This window comes from Lissotriton helveticus, chromosome 4_1, assembly GCF_964261635.1.
Source record: "Lissotriton helveticus chromosome 4_1, aLisHel1.1, whole genome shotgun sequence".
Taxonomy (NCBI): Eukaryota; Metazoa; Chordata; class Amphibia; order Caudata; family Salamandridae; genus Lissotriton; species Lissotriton helveticus.
This window is the reverse complement of record NC_136063.1, coordinates 1,135,483,509-1,135,501,907: the sequence shown is the minus strand read 5'-3', so window position 1 is coordinate 1,135,501,907 and position 18,399 is coordinate 1,135,483,509. Positions and strand designations below refer to the sequence as shown.

The window sequence follows — 18,399 nt, the reverse complement described above, 5'->3', positions numbered from 1 at the left end:
AAATCTGGAATATGTTTGATGCCAACTCTTGCAGAATGTGCCAAATTCAACAACAAAATGTTGCATTTAGAAAAGCAAGAGATTGTGAAACTGGAAGCTATTGACAGAGTAGAGCATATGGGATCAACAATTATTTTGTCTGAGAATCTGAAAACAAAATTGGATTCATTAGAGAAGAGTATATCTAAAACTGCGGGTTTTGAAAAGACTCTGAATGTGTGCTTCAACTGCCGTATAATTTTAAGAAGGAATTTACATGTTGAAAGAGGTCTGGTAAATGGATCAATGGGTAATGTTGTTGATTTTGTGAAATACAGAAATAGAGATGGAATTGAATTTTTAAAAATTAAATTTGATGGCATTGAGGAAGTACAGCTAATTGCTCGTTGTTCTGCTAGATTTTTGCTTGTAAAAGACTTATATGTTCGTCGTAAGCAGTTTCCTGTTTGCTTGGCATATGCGGTGACAATCCATAAATCGCAAGGTTTAAGTGTAGACTGTGCATTGGTGAATATTGGCAGTTCTGTGTTCAAGGAGGGTATGGCATATGTGGCATTGTCACGAGTTAGGACTTTATCGGGATTGTACTTGATTGAGTGTGATGTCACAAACATTTGTGCGGATCTAGATTGTGTTAAGGAATACAATAGGTTGAGAAGAGAGTATGCGCCACATTTGCCTCAGTATCCTTTGTTTGAGAAACGTGTGGTAGGCCGGAAACGAAGAAATGTGACCAATACTGGGGAGGTTGTAGCAAAAAGACGAAAAGTCGATGAACCTGAAATTATAAGCAGAAACAAAAAGGATTCTGTTGAAGATGTTGTTGGTTTTCAATTTGAAAACAGTTCTGGTGTCAACTGCTATGCTAATGTAGTGGTTACTGTTTTGTTTTCTCTAGAAAATGTAAAAGAAGAGATTGTGGTCAATTCTGATCAAAGATTTTGCAGTTTGTTAAATTCTGTGTTAGAGAAATGTAGCACTGATAGAACAAACATAGAAAGTGTGTCTGAAATTCGAAATCTGTTAGACAGATGTTCAGGCCAAACACAATTCTCTCAAAATAGTCAGCAAGATTGTCAGGAGTTTTTAATGTATATGCTTGATGTATTGCATGATGAAGGTGTAGATGTAGATCACCTGTTTGGGCTTTCTTATCAATGGCAGCATGACTGCGAGAACTGTAGGGTATCAAGTACTACTAGTGTAGACTCAGAAAGATTTATATATTTAACTTTGCCAGACAGTAAATCAGTCTCTTTTAATAAGCTAGTAAAAGCAGCTGATCACAACATGGAGTGTAGCCAATGTAAATCTGAAATGATGTCCACATTATTTATACGAACATATGGCCAGTATGTCATTTTAATGTTCCAACGATGTAGGCCTGATGGAACAAAATTGACAACTTTAATTAAAAATTGTGTGGCTTCACAGTTGTCAATATCAGGAAGGACTTTTGTAACTGTAGCAATTATATATCATGATGGTCCTTCAATAACATCAGGACATTATACGGCTTATTTAAAGTGTAGAAATGGCTGGTCATTCTGCAATGATTCTGTTTTAATTTTCCAAAAAAAATTGCCATATGACCTTAAAAACTCTTACCTGGTGTTTTTAAAACCAAAATTTTAGGGAAAGAATCTCGGGATGTGCTCTGAGGAATTTCAAGAAGTTCTCATGGCTCCTACACTATTTGGCCTTGAGGATAAGTGTAGTACAGAGACATAACTTCTTACCATAACACTGGACGTCATGGAGAAATACGTGCACTTTGAATGAGTTCAGAAAAACTATTTCTTTTTATAAGCTAATTGAAGCAGCCAATCAAAACATGGAGTAGAGGGAATGTAAGTCTGCAATGCTGTCTACTGTTTTACATTGCTTTGTGATTAAAAGTGATGTAGAGAATTAAATAATTGTACTAGTCATAAAGGTAGTGTAAGTCTGCTTCATAGTAAGCAGTATCAGTGTGATAGGAAATGTAGAACATGATTGAGCAAGAAGGGGAAGATATTACTAGTCCAGGATTGTGTAAATGATCTTCAACATTTTAATTCTGAAAGTTGCGGAAATGCGAAAAGACGGGATTGGCTTACAAGAAATCCAAGAGTTATAAATGGGTCTGACAAGATTTGGCCTTGTGGAAACTTGTGGTAGAGAGCAAGAAGTCATTTATTGTATGTAACATGTTTTTGAAAACGATGGAGGTTTTCTTTCAGAAAGTGGCGGGTTGAAAGTAATAACAGCACAACAGAGTGTAAGCTGTTCATAGGACATCCTTGGCCGTCATGGAAAGTAAGTTAACTTTAAGGAGTTCTGAATTCTGATTTGTTATGTTGTATGGGTTTTTTAAACACAATCATTTTGATTGTGTTTTTTTTTCCCCGCTGTTATATGATGAATACCTTCAAGTCACTGTTTTTAGTGAAATTTGATACATTCTGAGAACAGCAAAAATAAACCATTTAACATGTATAATTAATTCTGTTCTGTTTGCATTTATGATGTACATGTAGAACTGTGTAGGAGGCATGGAGAAGGTGAGGCTTCTGTAAGTGTCAAAGTTGTTGCATACAGTGAACACATTCACACATCGGTCCACTCTTCCTTGGATGTGGTGGAGGTGGTGGGGAAGCACCAGCTGAAGCTACTAAAGAAGCCATTGCTCACTGGTAACAAAGGGTCTTTCTCTCACAATGATGAAAGTCAGAGTGAGGAAAGAAAGAGGGATTTTCATCATTTGGGAAGAACAATAGTTCTCAACCAATGAAAAGTGTTCATTTTAGATTCTATGACGTAGTCTTACATCATTAGGAAACCAAAAGTGAAATGAACCAATGAAAAGTGTTATTACCAAGTCACATGACCTGCTGTGTTTACGTTACACGCTTTGCAGGGCCTCCCGGTTTGCTTCCAGAAACCTGTGCTTTGCGACTCGGTAAGCGTACCAGTTCGCTAACGTAGTACGTCATATGACGTATCACGCGACAACGCGAAACGTCATGCGGACGGGAGGCGTCACGATGTTGTTTTCTAACGCGGCAGTTGCGGTAAAGAAACGTTTACCGGCTCGCGGTCTATTTCGCGGCATCAAGGTCAGCTAACGGGAAGCTTCCCGATACGCGAAGCGGGAACGAAGAAAAAAAAATATTTAAAAAAAAAATTCTTCATAAACATATAAAATATATTTTTGGATTTAAAGAAGAATACATTTTACAGCTACAGATATTAGCTGTTAAAAAACCAATGAAATTCACTGAAAAAACCATAGGTTATAGACCATATATAGTTAGGAATTAGCATTTACAAAACCTTGAAAATTCACTGAAAAAACCATAGGTTATAGACCATATATAGTTAGGAATTAGCATTTACAAAACCTTATTTTACTCACACAAAACCATTGAAATTCCATATATAGTTAGTTGCACTAACTATATATCGCGCACCCGCAATCCACTGCTGATGATGTCACATATTACATCATTCATGACATGGTCAGTGACATCACTGATGACATCACTGATGACATCTCAAATGACATCACTGATGACATCACTGATGACATCTCATTTGACATCAATGACCACATCACTGATGATATCATTCATGTGACAATACAATGCATCTCCTCACATTTTAATATAACCTCTGTTTCACCCAGTGTTAAATACAGAGTATAATTTTTGAAACCATTGACACACCAATACTAGTTACTACATACGCACTCACTGATTCCTATGTCTACACACACATTCACTCATTCACCCATACAATCATTCATACATACAATCACTCATCTTTACAACACTATCATATGCACTCATACACCTATACAGACACTCACAGTCTGCCACTCATCCATGGAGTTACTCACACACCTAGTCAGTCCTGTAAAGAATCAATGACACTTCCATTTTCTTGTCTATACAGTTAAACATAGAGCACCTTACATTTTCAAACATATACTAACACATACTTACCTTCTTATACAATCATTGATACAAGTACACATTGATCTGCACAGAGTCACACACCTCCCAGCCAGCCACACACACACTCAGTCTCCCATACAAATATTTGGACAATCAATCAGTAACCCATATAGTTAATCATATAGCTACTGATCAACACATGCAGCAGTTTACAGAACAACAGACATAATGATGCACAAATTAAGACAGTTTAGTCACTAACCCATGCACTCAGTGAGACACATTTAATCACTCACTCATACATTCAGTCATGCACCTACTAAATCCTTTGTCCAGACACTTATACTTCCACTCATTCTTCAATATGTAAGACACATTTTAACTTTACAGAAACATACAGTCACTGGATGTTGTCATCAGTGATGTCATCAGTGATGTCATCAGTGATGTCATTTGAGATGTCATCAGTGATGTCATCAGTGATGTCACTGACCATGTCATGAATGATGTAATATGTGACATCATCAGCAGTGGATTGCGGGTGCGCGATATATAGTTAGTGCAACTAACTATATATGGAATTTCAATGGTTTTGTGTGAGTAAAATAAGGTTTTGTAAATGCTAATTCCTAACTATATATGGTCTATAACCTATGGTTTTTTCAGTGAATATATATATATATGTACATACACAAACACAGCTCTTTGTCTTGCCAGTAAAATATATAAATGGAGATGGAGCTAGAGTGAGAGAGGGAGCTAGGCAGACAGTCTATATGTTATTACACTATCTAACCCATAAGCCAATTAATATGTTCTGTGATGGCAAATAATTATTTAACTGGAGGCTGGCTATCAAGGATATGACAGATAAAATGTGCAAAGAGCACCATGAATGGTACTCGATATTTCAGTGCAAGGCACATTTTGCTATGCTTCTTATTCGTCTTAAGACATTTATATGTATTGTATTTTGATTACTATTCCGCTTTAGTCACTGTGGTTTGTGCGTTTGTACTTAGATTATGTAAGAAATAAACAAAATAGCATTAGCACTGAATAAACAAGGTAAAATTCTGTAATTTACAAAAACAAGTGGCAGTCTATTGCGGGAGATGGAACTAAAGTAGTTTTCTTGAGCTATTTTATTTCCTAAATTGAACTAATTGTGGACATAACAACCAGCATCCACTTTTCACCAGGTTTAACATTTGTAAAAAGCTATGCTGGGCCAAATTCCATTATTTCCGTTTGAAGTAAATAAAATAGCAATCACAGGCTTCAATGCTAATGACATGAAAGCAATTTCTGTACCACAGTGCCTTGATTTTGCTCATGCTGAAAACTAATGCATTTTGTTCAAATGTCTAAAAATTATATGCTGCTGAAATTATAGTTCAACGGTGACTGCTGCTAGGCACTTAATCATTTTAGTGCAAAGTATTCATGGAAAATGTGGCTGGTTACCTTGGGAACCACATGGTAGAGGTTTACCACATGTTTTTCCACATGATGGTATGGGGTCCGTGCAGTTTTTTCGATCAACGCATCCCAGTTCCAGTAATTTGCTGAGAGGAGTCTGCCCGCAGGGGCAAAAGCGCACCACCTGGGGTAGCCGTGGGCAAGGCTGGCATGGCTGTGGGTGGCATACCTCTGTACATCCGTGCCTCCCACAGTTCAGCTTCCTAGAAAAGCAAAAATATGATAAATGCATGACCATGACAGCAGGCGGAAAAACAGCTTTCGCTGGAAAAAGCAAGAGCATAAGAAAACATACAACTGTTTCACATTGCAATGAGAAACAACCTATTAAAGTGTCCACTCAAACATCAGATATATTATTTTATAATTTAGTGGCATCTCCAAAGAGGTGCACTGAATTAACAAGATTTAATTTCTGGCAAATCGAGCCTTCCCTTGGGTGATGGATGGTACTTCGGTTCTGACAGGCAACTTGAGATGCTAAAACAATTAGAGGTCACTGGGTAGTGGTCTGTGTGGGCAATGAAAGCTTACCATGTGTCCCTACCCCACAATGCTACTGCATTTCAACTGAATAATCAGTTTCCTCTTTTTAGGGACCCTGCCCTTCTGTAAAAATTGAGATTCAGCAGGCAACGCTTTCTCTAAGAGAAGAGATACAAACACCTTTACCAAGACCACAAAGTACTGGCCCTGGAACATATTGACTTTTTGCACAGCTTCCCCATATAGTTTTTAAGCCGCAGACCTTTATAGGTGTTTCCCATGGCATGCATTGTGAATCCAAGCCAATGTTGAGGGAATTGGTAAAACGTACACGTTACTTACTTTCGGTAACGATGTACCTGGTAGAGACGTTGTCTAGCCGCAGACTCCTTAACTTAGAATATCCCCAGGCATGAGACTAGATCCGGAAATGTTTTGCAGCAGCACCTCTGCGAGTCAGGGGACCGCGCCACACGACCCCGCCCTGATGTCGTTCTCGTACGTGACGTCAGCAACGTCAAATAAGTCCCTCCTGGCGCGCTGACGTCAGTTTTCTTCAGAGAAACTTTTCAGCGGCACAACGCGGAGCCATCAACTAAAAACTGTAAAAGTATGGGAACAGTATGCGAGAAATGAAAATTCCGTAAATAAAGAAGGGGGGATGTGGAAGACACCATCCTAAAGACAGAATAGACACCGCCTACACATATAAGTGGAGGCTGTAAGAAAGAGCCCCGCAGGCCAAGAAGAGGTTCCCTCCCGAGTGCAACAAGGGCAGAACATTACAACAGACAGAAATAGACTGATAGTGCCATGTGGAACTGTGTCGTCCAGTAAGAACGGAGCAAAGAAAGAACAACAGTCCACTGTAGGAAAGAAAGAAAAGACTGGCTTTTCCTCTCTAAAACAGAGGTAGGAAACAGAGCACAACCGACCCTCAAAGAGGATGACCACGAGAAGAGCAGGACCCCGAGGCAGTAGAGCAGACTGAAGGGAAAACAAACCTTCTTGTGAATCAAAAGTACCATATAACAGAAAGAAGTCCCTCAGCAGAGGTTACCTGTATATGAATGCACCCACAAACTGAACCCCCTGAAAATAAAACCCAATGGCAACTGAAGAGGCCAGTGGAGAACACCACCAGAAAAGGTCCTCACAGAATGGGGAGGATGGTTGGGCGTTATGGAATCTGCGGCTAGACAACGTCTCTACCAGATACATTATTACCGAAGGTAAGTAACTTGTACATCTGATAGAGACATCTAGCCGCAGATTCCTTAACTTAGAATAGATACCATAGCCATACCCTAAAAGGGAGTCGGGTCTGCGATAGGACAACAGAAAGCGCCAGGCATGTGATCCGGCAACAGGGTGACGGATAAAAGGGGGAAAGCTGCGGCAGAACAGTCCGACAGCAACCCCAGCAGCTCAAAGAGCAGAAGTCACAGGATAGAAGATATCTGACAACATGCCAGATTGGCGCCACACCATACCAGTATAGAAATGACAGGTAGAATGATATGAATCCCAGAAGAGAGAGAGAGAGAGAGAGAGACAGAGAGAGAAGGATACTCTCCGCTAAATGGTGCACGAAAAGTGCATTAACCCAAGCTTGTAACGAACTTGAAGAGAAGCAACCAGCGCCTAACAGACTAGGTTCCAAAGGAAGCCAAAAGTGCCAGTAGCAGGAGCCCAAAGGCAAGCCAGAACCTGAGCAATGCATTGGAAACAGCCAGCAGGACAAGAAGCATGCCAAGCGCACACCCGACCCCACAAGGGTAAAGAGGAGCAATAGCATCAACCCCCAACCCGCTGTAGCAAGTAGGAAATGCCGCCGGAAAACGGCAATAGAGACCGTAAAGTGGCCTACACAGGCAAACGGCAATAGAGACCGTGAAGTGGCTTACACAGGAACAGAAGAGCGCCCGACTGGGCAGCATGAAGCCAAAGGAAGGTACAACCACAATATAGACTCTTAGTCAGTAATCAAGGACCATGGTCATCAGAAGAACTGTCCTACAAGCCTAGCTTTAACAAGAGTAGGCAAATCCGAAGGGAGAGTCCAAAAGCACCAAGTCAACGAACGTTGGAAAGAGTCTCAGATCCAAGACCAACACTCCAATAGACACGGACAGCGTCGAACTCCAAAAAGGGAGCATATGACAATTGGAAAACTACTCCAGGAAGCGGAAGCAAAGAGGAACCTATGGCAGCTTGCAACCACCTTCGGAGGCTCCCCCCACATATGGAGATATTGGTCCAAACAACGCAACCACGACAAGAGGTGGTGACGTAGGAAGGGGAAAACAAGGTAACTGGTAAGTGGACATAAAGTATAAGCCGGACCATACCTAGCACATTATGGGCAGGTAGAAGCCGTTTGCAAAGAGGAGAGTATGAAACATCCAAAAGAGGTGGATAACCATGGTAAAAGCAGATCTCACCAAGGAAAGCATAGAACACCGTACAACAGACCTTCAATCGGTGCATGGAGCCCACATGATCTCCAGGCCCAGGTGAGATAAGCAAGGCTATATAATAGCGTACAAGTACCCCACATGGAGTATGTATACCCCGAACAACGGGGGACACCTCTTAGGGCAAAAGCCGGGTGAAAAAGAATGCAGCAACGAACCGTACCCATGAATAGAGTCCCGGATCGTAATGATGTTACTGAGCTGAACTACCGGCTGAAAGCCACAAGCAGAGGACACAGCAACCTGTGACATACGGCCACTGAAGGCCAACATGCAACTGAAAGCAAAAAGCATCCAAGAGATGCTAGTAAAATGTTAAACACCCTTGATCACATAAAAAGAAGGCATAAAGCTCACTGCTCATGTTAAATACAGAGCGCATCTAAAGGGTCACTGCCTATGTTAAACACATAGCGCATCTAACGTATGCGATAATGAAAGGGTACCACAGAAGACAGGCCTAAAAAGACCTAATCAATCAATCAATCATACCATTTGTAAAGCGCACCACTCACCCGTGAGGGTCTCAAGGCGCTGGGGTGGGGAATGCAGCTACTGCTCGAAAAGCCAGGTCTTGAGGAGTTTTCTGAAGGTCAGCAGGTCTTGGGTCTGCCGTAGGTGGATGGGGAGGGTATTCCAGATCTTGGCGGCGAGGTGGGAGAACGATCTGCTGCCGGAGGTCGCTCTTCGGAAGCGGGGGACTGTGGGGAGGGCAAGGTCGGCTGAGCGGAGCTGGTGGGTGGGGGTGTAGAAGCTGAGTCGTCTGTTGAGGTACGTTGGTCCGGTGTTGTGGAGTGCCTCCTGTGCGTGGGTGAGGAGCTTGAAGGTTATCCTCTTGTTGTGATGTGGCTGCAGCGAGGGATGTCGAGGATCAGGCGTGCAGAGGCGCTCTGGATGCGATGGAGCCGTCTCAGGAGTTTGGCCGAGGCTCCTGCGTAGAGGACGTTTCTGTAGTCCAACCTGTTGCTGACGAGGGCCTGGGTGACCATTCTTCTTGTTTCAGTGGGGATCCATTTGTAAATCCTGAGGAGCATGCGGAGGGTGTTGAAGCAGGAGGAGGAGACGGCGTTGACCTGTTTAGTCATGGAGAGGGTGGAGTCAAGGATGACCCCTAGGTTGTGTGCGTGGTCGGTGGGTGTTGGAGCGGTTCCCAGTGCGGTCGGCCACCAGGAGTCGTCCCAGGCCGAAGGGGAGGATCCGAGGATGAGGACCTCCGTCTTGTCCGAGTTTAGCTTCAGTCGGCTGTTCCTCATCCATTCAGCGATGGCCTTCATTACTTCGTGACGGTTGGTTTTGGAGGTGTGGGGGTCCTTAGTGAGGGAGAGGATCAGCTGGGTGTCATCGGTGTAGGAGATGATGTTGAGGTCGTACCGACGGGCGATGTGGGTGAGCGGTGCCATGTAGATGTTAAACCGAGTTGGGCTGAGGGATGAGCCCTGGGGTACGCCGCAGATGATCTCAGTGGCTTCGGAGTGGAAGGTGGGAAGGCGGACGTTCTGTCGGAGAGGAAGGAGGTGGTCCAGTCCAGGGCCTTCTCTTGGATACCGGAGTTGTGGAGGCGTGTTCGTAGTGTGTGGTGACAGACCGTGTCGAAGGTGGCTGACAGGTCCAGGAGAATGAGGGCCACCGTTTCTCCGTTGTCCAGCAGGGACTTGATGTCATCGGTGGCGGCAATGAGGGCAGTCTCAGTACTGTGGTTGCTGCGGAACCCAGACTGGGAAGGGTCCAGGATGTTGTTCTCCTCGAGGTAGCGGGTCAGTTGTTCGTTGAAGGTCTTCTCAATGACCTTTGCCGGGAACGGGAGAAGGGAGATGATCCGGAAGTACTTGAGGTCCGCCTTGGGTTTCTTGAGTAAGGCATTGATCCCGGCGTGCTTCCAGCTCTCCGGGAGGGTTTCTGTCTCAAAGGAGGTGTTTATGACTTTCCGGAGATGGGGTGTGATGGATGTGCTGGCTTTGTTGAAGATGTGGTGTGTGCATGGGTCTGATGGACATCAGGAGTGGATGGTGTTCATGATCTTGATGGTGTCGTCGTCGTTGATGATGTTGGTCCAGGAGAGCAGGAGGATCGTGGTCATGGGGGCGGGGGTCTCAGTGGTTGTTGGGGCGGTCGTGGCGTTGAAGCTGTCGTGGATGTCCGCGATCTTGCGGTGGAAGAAGGTGGCCAGCGCGTCGTACAGGTCTTGCGAGGGTGGGACGTCATTGGTGTTGGAGAGTTCCTTCACGATGTTGAAGAGCTCTTTGCTGTTGTGCGCGTTGTTGTCTAGGCGGTTTTTGAAGGAGGCCCTTTTGGCGGATCTGATGAGGTGATGGTGTAAGCGGGTGGCATTCTTGTGGGCTGCGTGGCTGTCCGATGTTCGTTCATGGAGCCAGATCTTCTCCAGCTTTCAGCAGGTTTGATTGGAGGCCCAGAGGTCTTCAGTGAACCAGCTGGTTTTCTTGTTGGTGTGACTGTTGGGAGGGTTTCTTGATCGGGGCGAGGGTGTTGGCGCAGTCGTTGATCCACTGTCTGAGGTTGCGGGCGGCAATGTCTGGGTCAGTGGGGTCAGCGGGTGGGCTCTGGGAGAGGGTGGTGGTTAGCTGGTTTTCAGTGACTTTGCTCCAGCAGCAGCGAGGCATCTGTTGGGTGCGGTGGTGCGTGGTGGGTTTCTTGAAGGTGAAGTGGATGCAGCAATGGTCGGTCCAGTGGAGTTCGTGGTGTGGTTGAAGGAGACGTGGGGGCTTGAGGAGAAGATGGGGTCAAGTGTGTGACCGGCAGAGTGGGTGGGTGTTGTGACGAGTTGTCTGAGTCAGAGGTTGGCTAGGTTGTCGATCAGGGTGGTGGAGTTGGTGTCACTGTTGTTCTTAAGGTGGAAGTTCAGGTCCCCGAGAAGGATGTAGTCCGTGGAGGCGAGAGCAAGTGTGCTGACAAAGGCGGCGATGGAGTCGCTGAACTGTGGTCGGGGTCCGGGGGATCTGTAGATGACGGTTCCTCTGAGGGTGGAAAAAAATGACCATGGCAGCCCTTCTGGATATGCGCTGATGAACAGATATCAACGCGCTGAGGTGGCACCTATATATGCACTGCACAAAACCCATCCAGCGGTGACGCGGAGCAGATTATAGCCACCTATGGGCATGCAGGGTCACTGCTCAAGATTTTCTGGATCCAGTCTGATGCCTGGGGTATATTCTGCGGTTAGGAATCTGTGGCAAGGAGTCTCTACTATTAGAGAAGAATAGCCTCCTGTTACCAATGCAGATGCTCCAAAACAGTTGCTTATCGCCATTAAAATAAAAATAATTTCCTGCAAAGCTAAACTTACCCCTAATATCAAATACCGGATGTATGACGTTACAACTCATACTTTTACAACGCATACCATTACAACGAAATTTTTACAACGCAAAAACCATTACAACGCATGTATTTACAACGCATGTTTTTACAACGCAGGTACCTTTACAACGCATACCATTACAACGTAATTATTGGTAAGTATATATTAATTTTTTTTAATTTAAATTAATTAAAATTAATATTATTTAATTTAATTTAATGTAATTTAATTTAATTTCATTTAATTTAAATTAATTATATTAATTAAATATATTATTTAATTTAATATATATTAATTTTTTTTATTTAAATTAATTAAAATTAATATTATTTAATTTAATTTAATGTAATTTAATTTAATGTAATTTAATTTAATTTACTTATATTAAATTATATTAATTAAATATATTATTTAATTAAATTTAATATATATTAATTTTTTTAATTTAAATTAATTAAAATTAATATTATTTAATTTAATTTAATGTAATTTAATTTACTTTCATTTCATTTAATTTCATTTAATTTCATTTCATTTAATTGATTTTATTTAAATTTAATTTATTTAATTATTTAATTTAAATTTAATTTTTTTTTTTTTTTACCCTGTATCCATGTACCCCAAAAACCCAAAATTGACCCTGAACTCTAAAAATACCCCTGTACCCCAAAAACCCAAAACTGACCCTGAACCCTAAAAATACCCCTGTACCCCAAAAACCCAAAACTGACCCTGAACCCTAAAAATACCCCTTTACCCAAAAACCCAAAACTGACCCTGAACCCTAAAAATACCCCTTTACCCAAAAACTGAAAACTGACCCTGAACCCTAAAAATACCCCTTTACCCAAAAACTGAAAACTGACCCTGTACCCTAAAAATGCCCCTTTACCCAAAAACTGAAAACTGACCCTGAACCCTAAAAATACCCCTTAACCCAAAACCCAAAACTGACCCTGAACCCTAAAAATACCCCTTTACCCAAAAACTGAAAACTGACCCTGAACCCTAAAAATACCCCTTTACCCAAAAACTGAAAACTGACCCTGAACTCTAAAAATACCCCTAAAAAAACCAAACATATAACATTTTAAATATAATTATAAAAATACCCCTAAAAAAAAACCAAACACATATCATTTTAAATATAATTATATACTTACCAATACTTACGTTGTAATGGTATGCGTTGTAAAGGTACCTGCGTTGTAAAAACATGCGTTGTAAATACATGCGTTGTAATGGTTTTTGCGTAGTAAAAATTTCGTTGCAATGGTAGTGCGTTGTAAAAGTTGCGTTGTTAAGGTTGTTTCCCTCAAATACCACATAAAAATATTTTCTCTTGAAAATAGAGTAGACCCCTATCAAAATATCATCTACCAAAAAAGCTTTCAAGCATTAGGCACTTCAAGTAGTCCATACAACTATCACCAATATACAAGAATTCCGCGAAAAACAATCTCAACACAACAATGTTTGGATCAGAGGCATACTAACTGCAATCCAAAATTATGCTCTTCGTGATCTCCCTCTGGCCCTACTCCATGAGCCAAGCATTAAAGGTATCGAGTTTGACTGTAGCAATCTGGTTAATGTGGTAGTCCAGAAAGAGAGGCAACTCAAGCCTGCGTATTTTTCTTCAAAAAGCATAATGTAAGCTGCCGTCAATGTACATTCACATTTTGCAAGACTTGCATATCTCATAACTTGCGTCTGTAACTCTTACCAAACTTGAAGACATGCAAATAATACTACTTTCAAGTGATTGGGCTATCTTCGTACTGCTTCATTCTTTTGGATTTGAGATTATAGGAAAAATTAATTCCACCTAAAATTATTATTATTACTTTTTTTTTTAAATCGGTCGGAATCTTAAAACAACAACCATTAATTTGTGGCACCATTCATGATACAAGAAGCTTCATTCTTTCTGAACCTGGTTCATACTGTTATGCTGCTTCAACGGACGGTGTTGTGTGGGGGTGGGGGGGCGAGGGTCTTGTCATATGTTTCTATTTTATACATTGAATATCTGTCTCTTTCTGTACTGCAAATGGTTGAAAGAGGAGAAGGGTCTGTTCTATATTGGTGCAATGCCGTTGGGACCTTGTCAAATGCAGAATGAGAGAACATTCTGTGTATACTGTAGGTAAAGACAGTACAGAGATGCAGCAGAGAGTAAATGGGTGCCAGACCTTGGTTGAGCAAGTTTGGGTACTAACATATGTGTTCTAAATTCTAAGAGCACCAAAGTGAAAGTATTTTCAACAATTAGAAGTACATAACTTAATATTAGATTAACTATTTAAACATATAGGAGATGTACTAAAGAGAACTCTAAAAGTCAATACGCTTAGCTTAATGGTCCTTACTTGCCACAGTGCTTCTGGCAGGAGAAGTTTCCAAATCCATCATAGTTATCTTTATCTGTCCCGCAGGGCACATCTCTAGAACTGCCCCCACAATAGCAAGCTAAATGAGAAAAAAAATACAAAAAAACACTAAACATAAGATTCTTTTTCACATAAAGCATACAGACTTTTCACATCCAAACACAGCCTTAGCTATATTGCAGGATGGGTTAAATTCGACATTATTAAGATTTGCATGCAGTCTCTTAGAATTGTGTGGGAATCTAATAACACATCATTCTGTCCAAGTAGTGCAGCAACAATTTTGCTTGACAGCTCACACATTTACTAGCCCCTCTCGTATGAAAAACATACTAAAACCATGCAGACAGGATGTATATAATAATATACAGATATAGAGCGGAAAGAAGTAATTTATTAATACAGAGCTGCATCCTCTCCGGTGAACACCCCATGATGTCTTTCCCGCGCTCTGCTTCTTCCCAGCTTGCACACACCAAAGGTATATTTCCACTTCTTCCTTGTGCATTACACACACCTATTACCATCTTATTTGTTTTTAATTGGCAGAAGAGGTTGACAGGTCTCTTCTGGCACGCTCTCACTGCCTATACCTGTGCTTAGCCCGAATTTTGAACTCCTTATTGGATCACAGCCTCCCCATTTGCGCATCACTATTTCGAGCATGCAGAATACCCACTGGTGCATGCCTGCTATTACCTCCATAATATGAGACGATATTCCTGTTCTTCGGCCCAGTGATTTACACTAGCTTTGAATATATGTTCATGTGGCATTGAACTTAAGGTTCAGTGGGTGTGACTGGTGTTGCAAGGGTGTGTGGATCGGGATAGACAGATATTACTAATGTTGTGAGATGACAAAAGAGTGAGAGCAGTTGCACCATGAGGTTTTTTGCTGAAGTCGATATTTTTGGGCTGGGTGTTGCAGGATTATGATGATTGGGAGACGTGTTGTTCTGGAGTGTTTACGCCCGTGGGAGGCAGAGGCTGTTTTTGTTTGGTGTTTTCTTCTGTTGCAGCTGTGAAGTGATGGATGATGGAGCGGGGTGGAGTGCGCGGGGTACAGTAGGTTACTTCATAATAAAGCTACACGCTTTAGGGTGGTGACCTGGACTGTGCAGGGACTAAACTCCTATATTAAGCGGTACAGGGTTCACCCATACCCCAGGCGACACAGTATACAGATTGCCCTGCTGCAAGAAACACACCTAGTGGAGAGTGAAGCCCAGAAGGTGCAGCGGAAATGGAGGGGGCAGTTTTACTCCGCTACCTACTCTAACTATGCTCGTGGAGTCTCCATATGGATTGTACCTCAGGTCCCTTTCCAGTTGCGGTGCTTTCAGGCTGATGTGGGCGGTAGATACCTTCTAGTGTGTGGCCTGCACGACGGACGTGAAGTGTATCTGCTGAATGTACATGCGGCAAACTCTGATAATGGGACATTCTATTTAGACCTGGAGCGAGTGCTCCTCCCTTATCTTGGAACCCCCTACCGAGAGCAGGAGATTTCAACTGCGTCTTGGATGGTAGCTGGGATTTACATCCCTCAAAACACGGCGCAACGCCTAATATGGCAGTTGCACGGAGCGAAGCGATGGCCCGGATAAGCTGCCGAGATGTCTGGCGCACAACGCACCCTGGCATTAGGGAATACACATGTTATGTCCCAACACACACCACATATATCGCTTCGACAGATTCTGAGCAACAGAGGATACTGCCACTGAAACAGTGCAAATGCAGATATTGGTATATTTCTTCCTGATCATGCGCCACTGCTGTTGGAGTAGGAGACGGGTGGTGACAGACCCTTCACACCCAGAGGCGATCGCGCTGTTTTGCGAAGAGCAGGGGCATAGGAGACACTAAAATTCTGGGGGGGACAGGGACAATCTTTTGGACTTTCCAGTGACCTTTTACAAATCGGCCATTGCCTCAGAGCTGTACGCTCTGTTAAAAGAATACAATCATATAGTTTTGTAGTTTAACATTGATAATGGCAGGCATGTCGTCACAGTTTGCAAATATGCTTTAATTGTTATTTACATTCATAAAGTAATTAAACCAAATGTGAAAAAACATGTTTTTGAATCTTACACCGTCATGCACCAAGCAAACAAAGGTGGGACGGAAAAAAGGAAAAATAAACTGAGTGCTCTTCACGACATTCCTATTCTCAAAATGCAATTGGACTAATATTGAAGTGTACTGGAGGCAGGCTGCATGCACACAGAGCTGTAAGAGCAGATAAATGTCTACTTTCTAAAAGTGGCATATCTTAAATAGTAATGTGCAACCCATCCTTAACAGTAAAAAGGATTTATCATTGCCATTCCAAAGTTATAAAACATGCCTCTTCTACTCCTTTCTAACCAAGAATTACACCTTAAAAGAGTGTATTAAGGGATTCCCAATGTCAATCTATGAGAAGAATAGGCCTCACATTAGTGAAAAATGAATGTAGATGTTTTTCACTACAAGGACATGCAAAACATAAAAGTACATGTCCTACATTTTAGCAGCATAGCACCCTTTTCCATGGGCTACATAACCTTAGGGGTGACGTATGTGTAAAAAAAAAAAAGGAAGTTCAAGGCTTGGCAAGGGGATTTTAATACGAAGTCAACCTGGCAGTAAAACTACACACACAGGCTCTGCAGTGGCAGGCCTGAGACATGTTTAAAGGGCTACTTGTGTGGGTGACACAATCAGTACTGCAGACCCACTAGTAGCATTTAATTTACAGGCCCTGGTTATATGGTGTACTGCTGTACAAGGTATTTACAAATAAATATAAAAGGCCAATTATGTATACACCAATGCTCACATTTTTAAGGGAGAAGCACATGCACTTTAGCACTGGTGAGCAGAGGTAAACTCCTCAGAGTCCTAAGGCCAACAAAATTTATCACAAAAAGAGGAGGTAAGCAGGCAAAAAAGTTTGGGGGAAGTCCATCCTAAGGCTGACAGGTCTAACAGTATGGTGTAGGATTCTGTGTGTCTGTTTGAGTATTGAAGTCAGTCGGATCCTTTCTGGAAGTCCCAGGTTTAGCAGGGCACTAGAAGGAAAGCGAGAATAGTTTCTCAAACACTAAGTTTATCACCTGCATTCTGGAGGGTGGAGAAACCCTCAATGCTTCGCAAAGTATACAACGCAAAACAAAAACATTTGTTGTCTAATCTATGAGAAGCGCTATTGCAGATGGATGACATAAGTGTAGAGTGCACTCAAACCACATTATCTTGCATAGGAATATAAGACACCCTATAAGATAAATTTGCAATACGAATTATCCTTGTGTGGGATGTCACAAAAATGAGATTTACAGTGTTTGTGTGGAAGAGAGATGCTTTCCAATGTAAAACAGCCTGCTGTGAGGGACACAAATGAGATTCTCACAGAAGAAAGATATAGTTAGATATGCAGAATGAATTGTGTGGCAAAGCTCAGATATGAGGTGTTAGTGATGAACACCAGAAACAATGTTTGTGTGTGAAGCTTACATATGAATACAGTGGGTGGAAGGTCACAAATGAGAAGTGAGTGGGATACAGTAAAGCACAACAACTTTGTTATATGAGAGGCTCACAAAAACTATAAAAATGACCAAACTAGCAACTATGCTTCATGCTAGGATTTTTCTAGCCAACGTATTGAGCATTTAATTGATAGAATAATTGAAGGTGTGGAGGCCTTGCTCAAGACTATGGTGATTTATTTACAAGAGACATTTGGAGAGTTGGGTATTAACAGTGAAGTCGTCTTTGGGGAACAGTTATTACTACCAAGAAAAAAGGTCAGATGGGCAGGGTAACTTGGATATGGATGGGATGCTCCTGAAGATGAGCCAAACCCTGCTTCTGAGCATATCCAGGAGGAGTCTGGAGGCCCCTTACCGGAGAACTCTAGTCCCCTAGGGAATAGTTCTAGTGACACAGAGGGAGGCCCTAGAGGTATGACCCTCGTTATTCCTCCTGGGAGAGTACACAATGTTCAGGGGAAGTCCCGGTCCTCCTCAGTTAATTCAGCCTCCTCTGCCACTTCAATAGGGACTTCCATCTCTGGCAGGAAGTGGGAAAAGTTTTAGAAAGGAAATACCACCTGCTCAAACGTTAGCGATCCCAGCTCAGAATCAAGGAGGAGTTAGACCTAGATAAGGACACCCTAGAAGTGCAGAGGGCTAGGAAGAATTTAGTATTATAATCCCATGGTGGCAGGACTAGTGAACCTAGAGTTAGGGAAGATCCCTTTGTCACTTGGAACTGGTGCAGGATAGTCCCTCCTTACCAGGAGGGTGATGA

At 42.3% G+C, this 18,399-nt stretch overlaps 1 protein-coding gene across 1 annotated transcript in view; it reads right to left on the bottom strand.

The window, feature by feature from the left end:
• The window catches only part of NFX1 (nuclear transcription factor, X-box binding 1), a 1,119,153-nt gene that overhangs the window by 604,102 nt on the left and 496,652 nt on the right, over positions 1 to 18,399 (bottom strand). Inside the window, exons 8-9 of the mRNA XM_078687738.1 lie at positions 14,075 to 14,174; positions 5,406 to 5,623 (exon numbers count right to left, since the gene is read on the bottom strand). Coding sequence (XP_078543864.1) covers positions 5,406 to 5,623; positions 14,075 to 14,174 — 318 coding nt within the window. The remainder of the gene's footprint in view (positions 1 to 5,405; positions 5,624 to 14,074; positions 14,175 to 18,399) is intronic.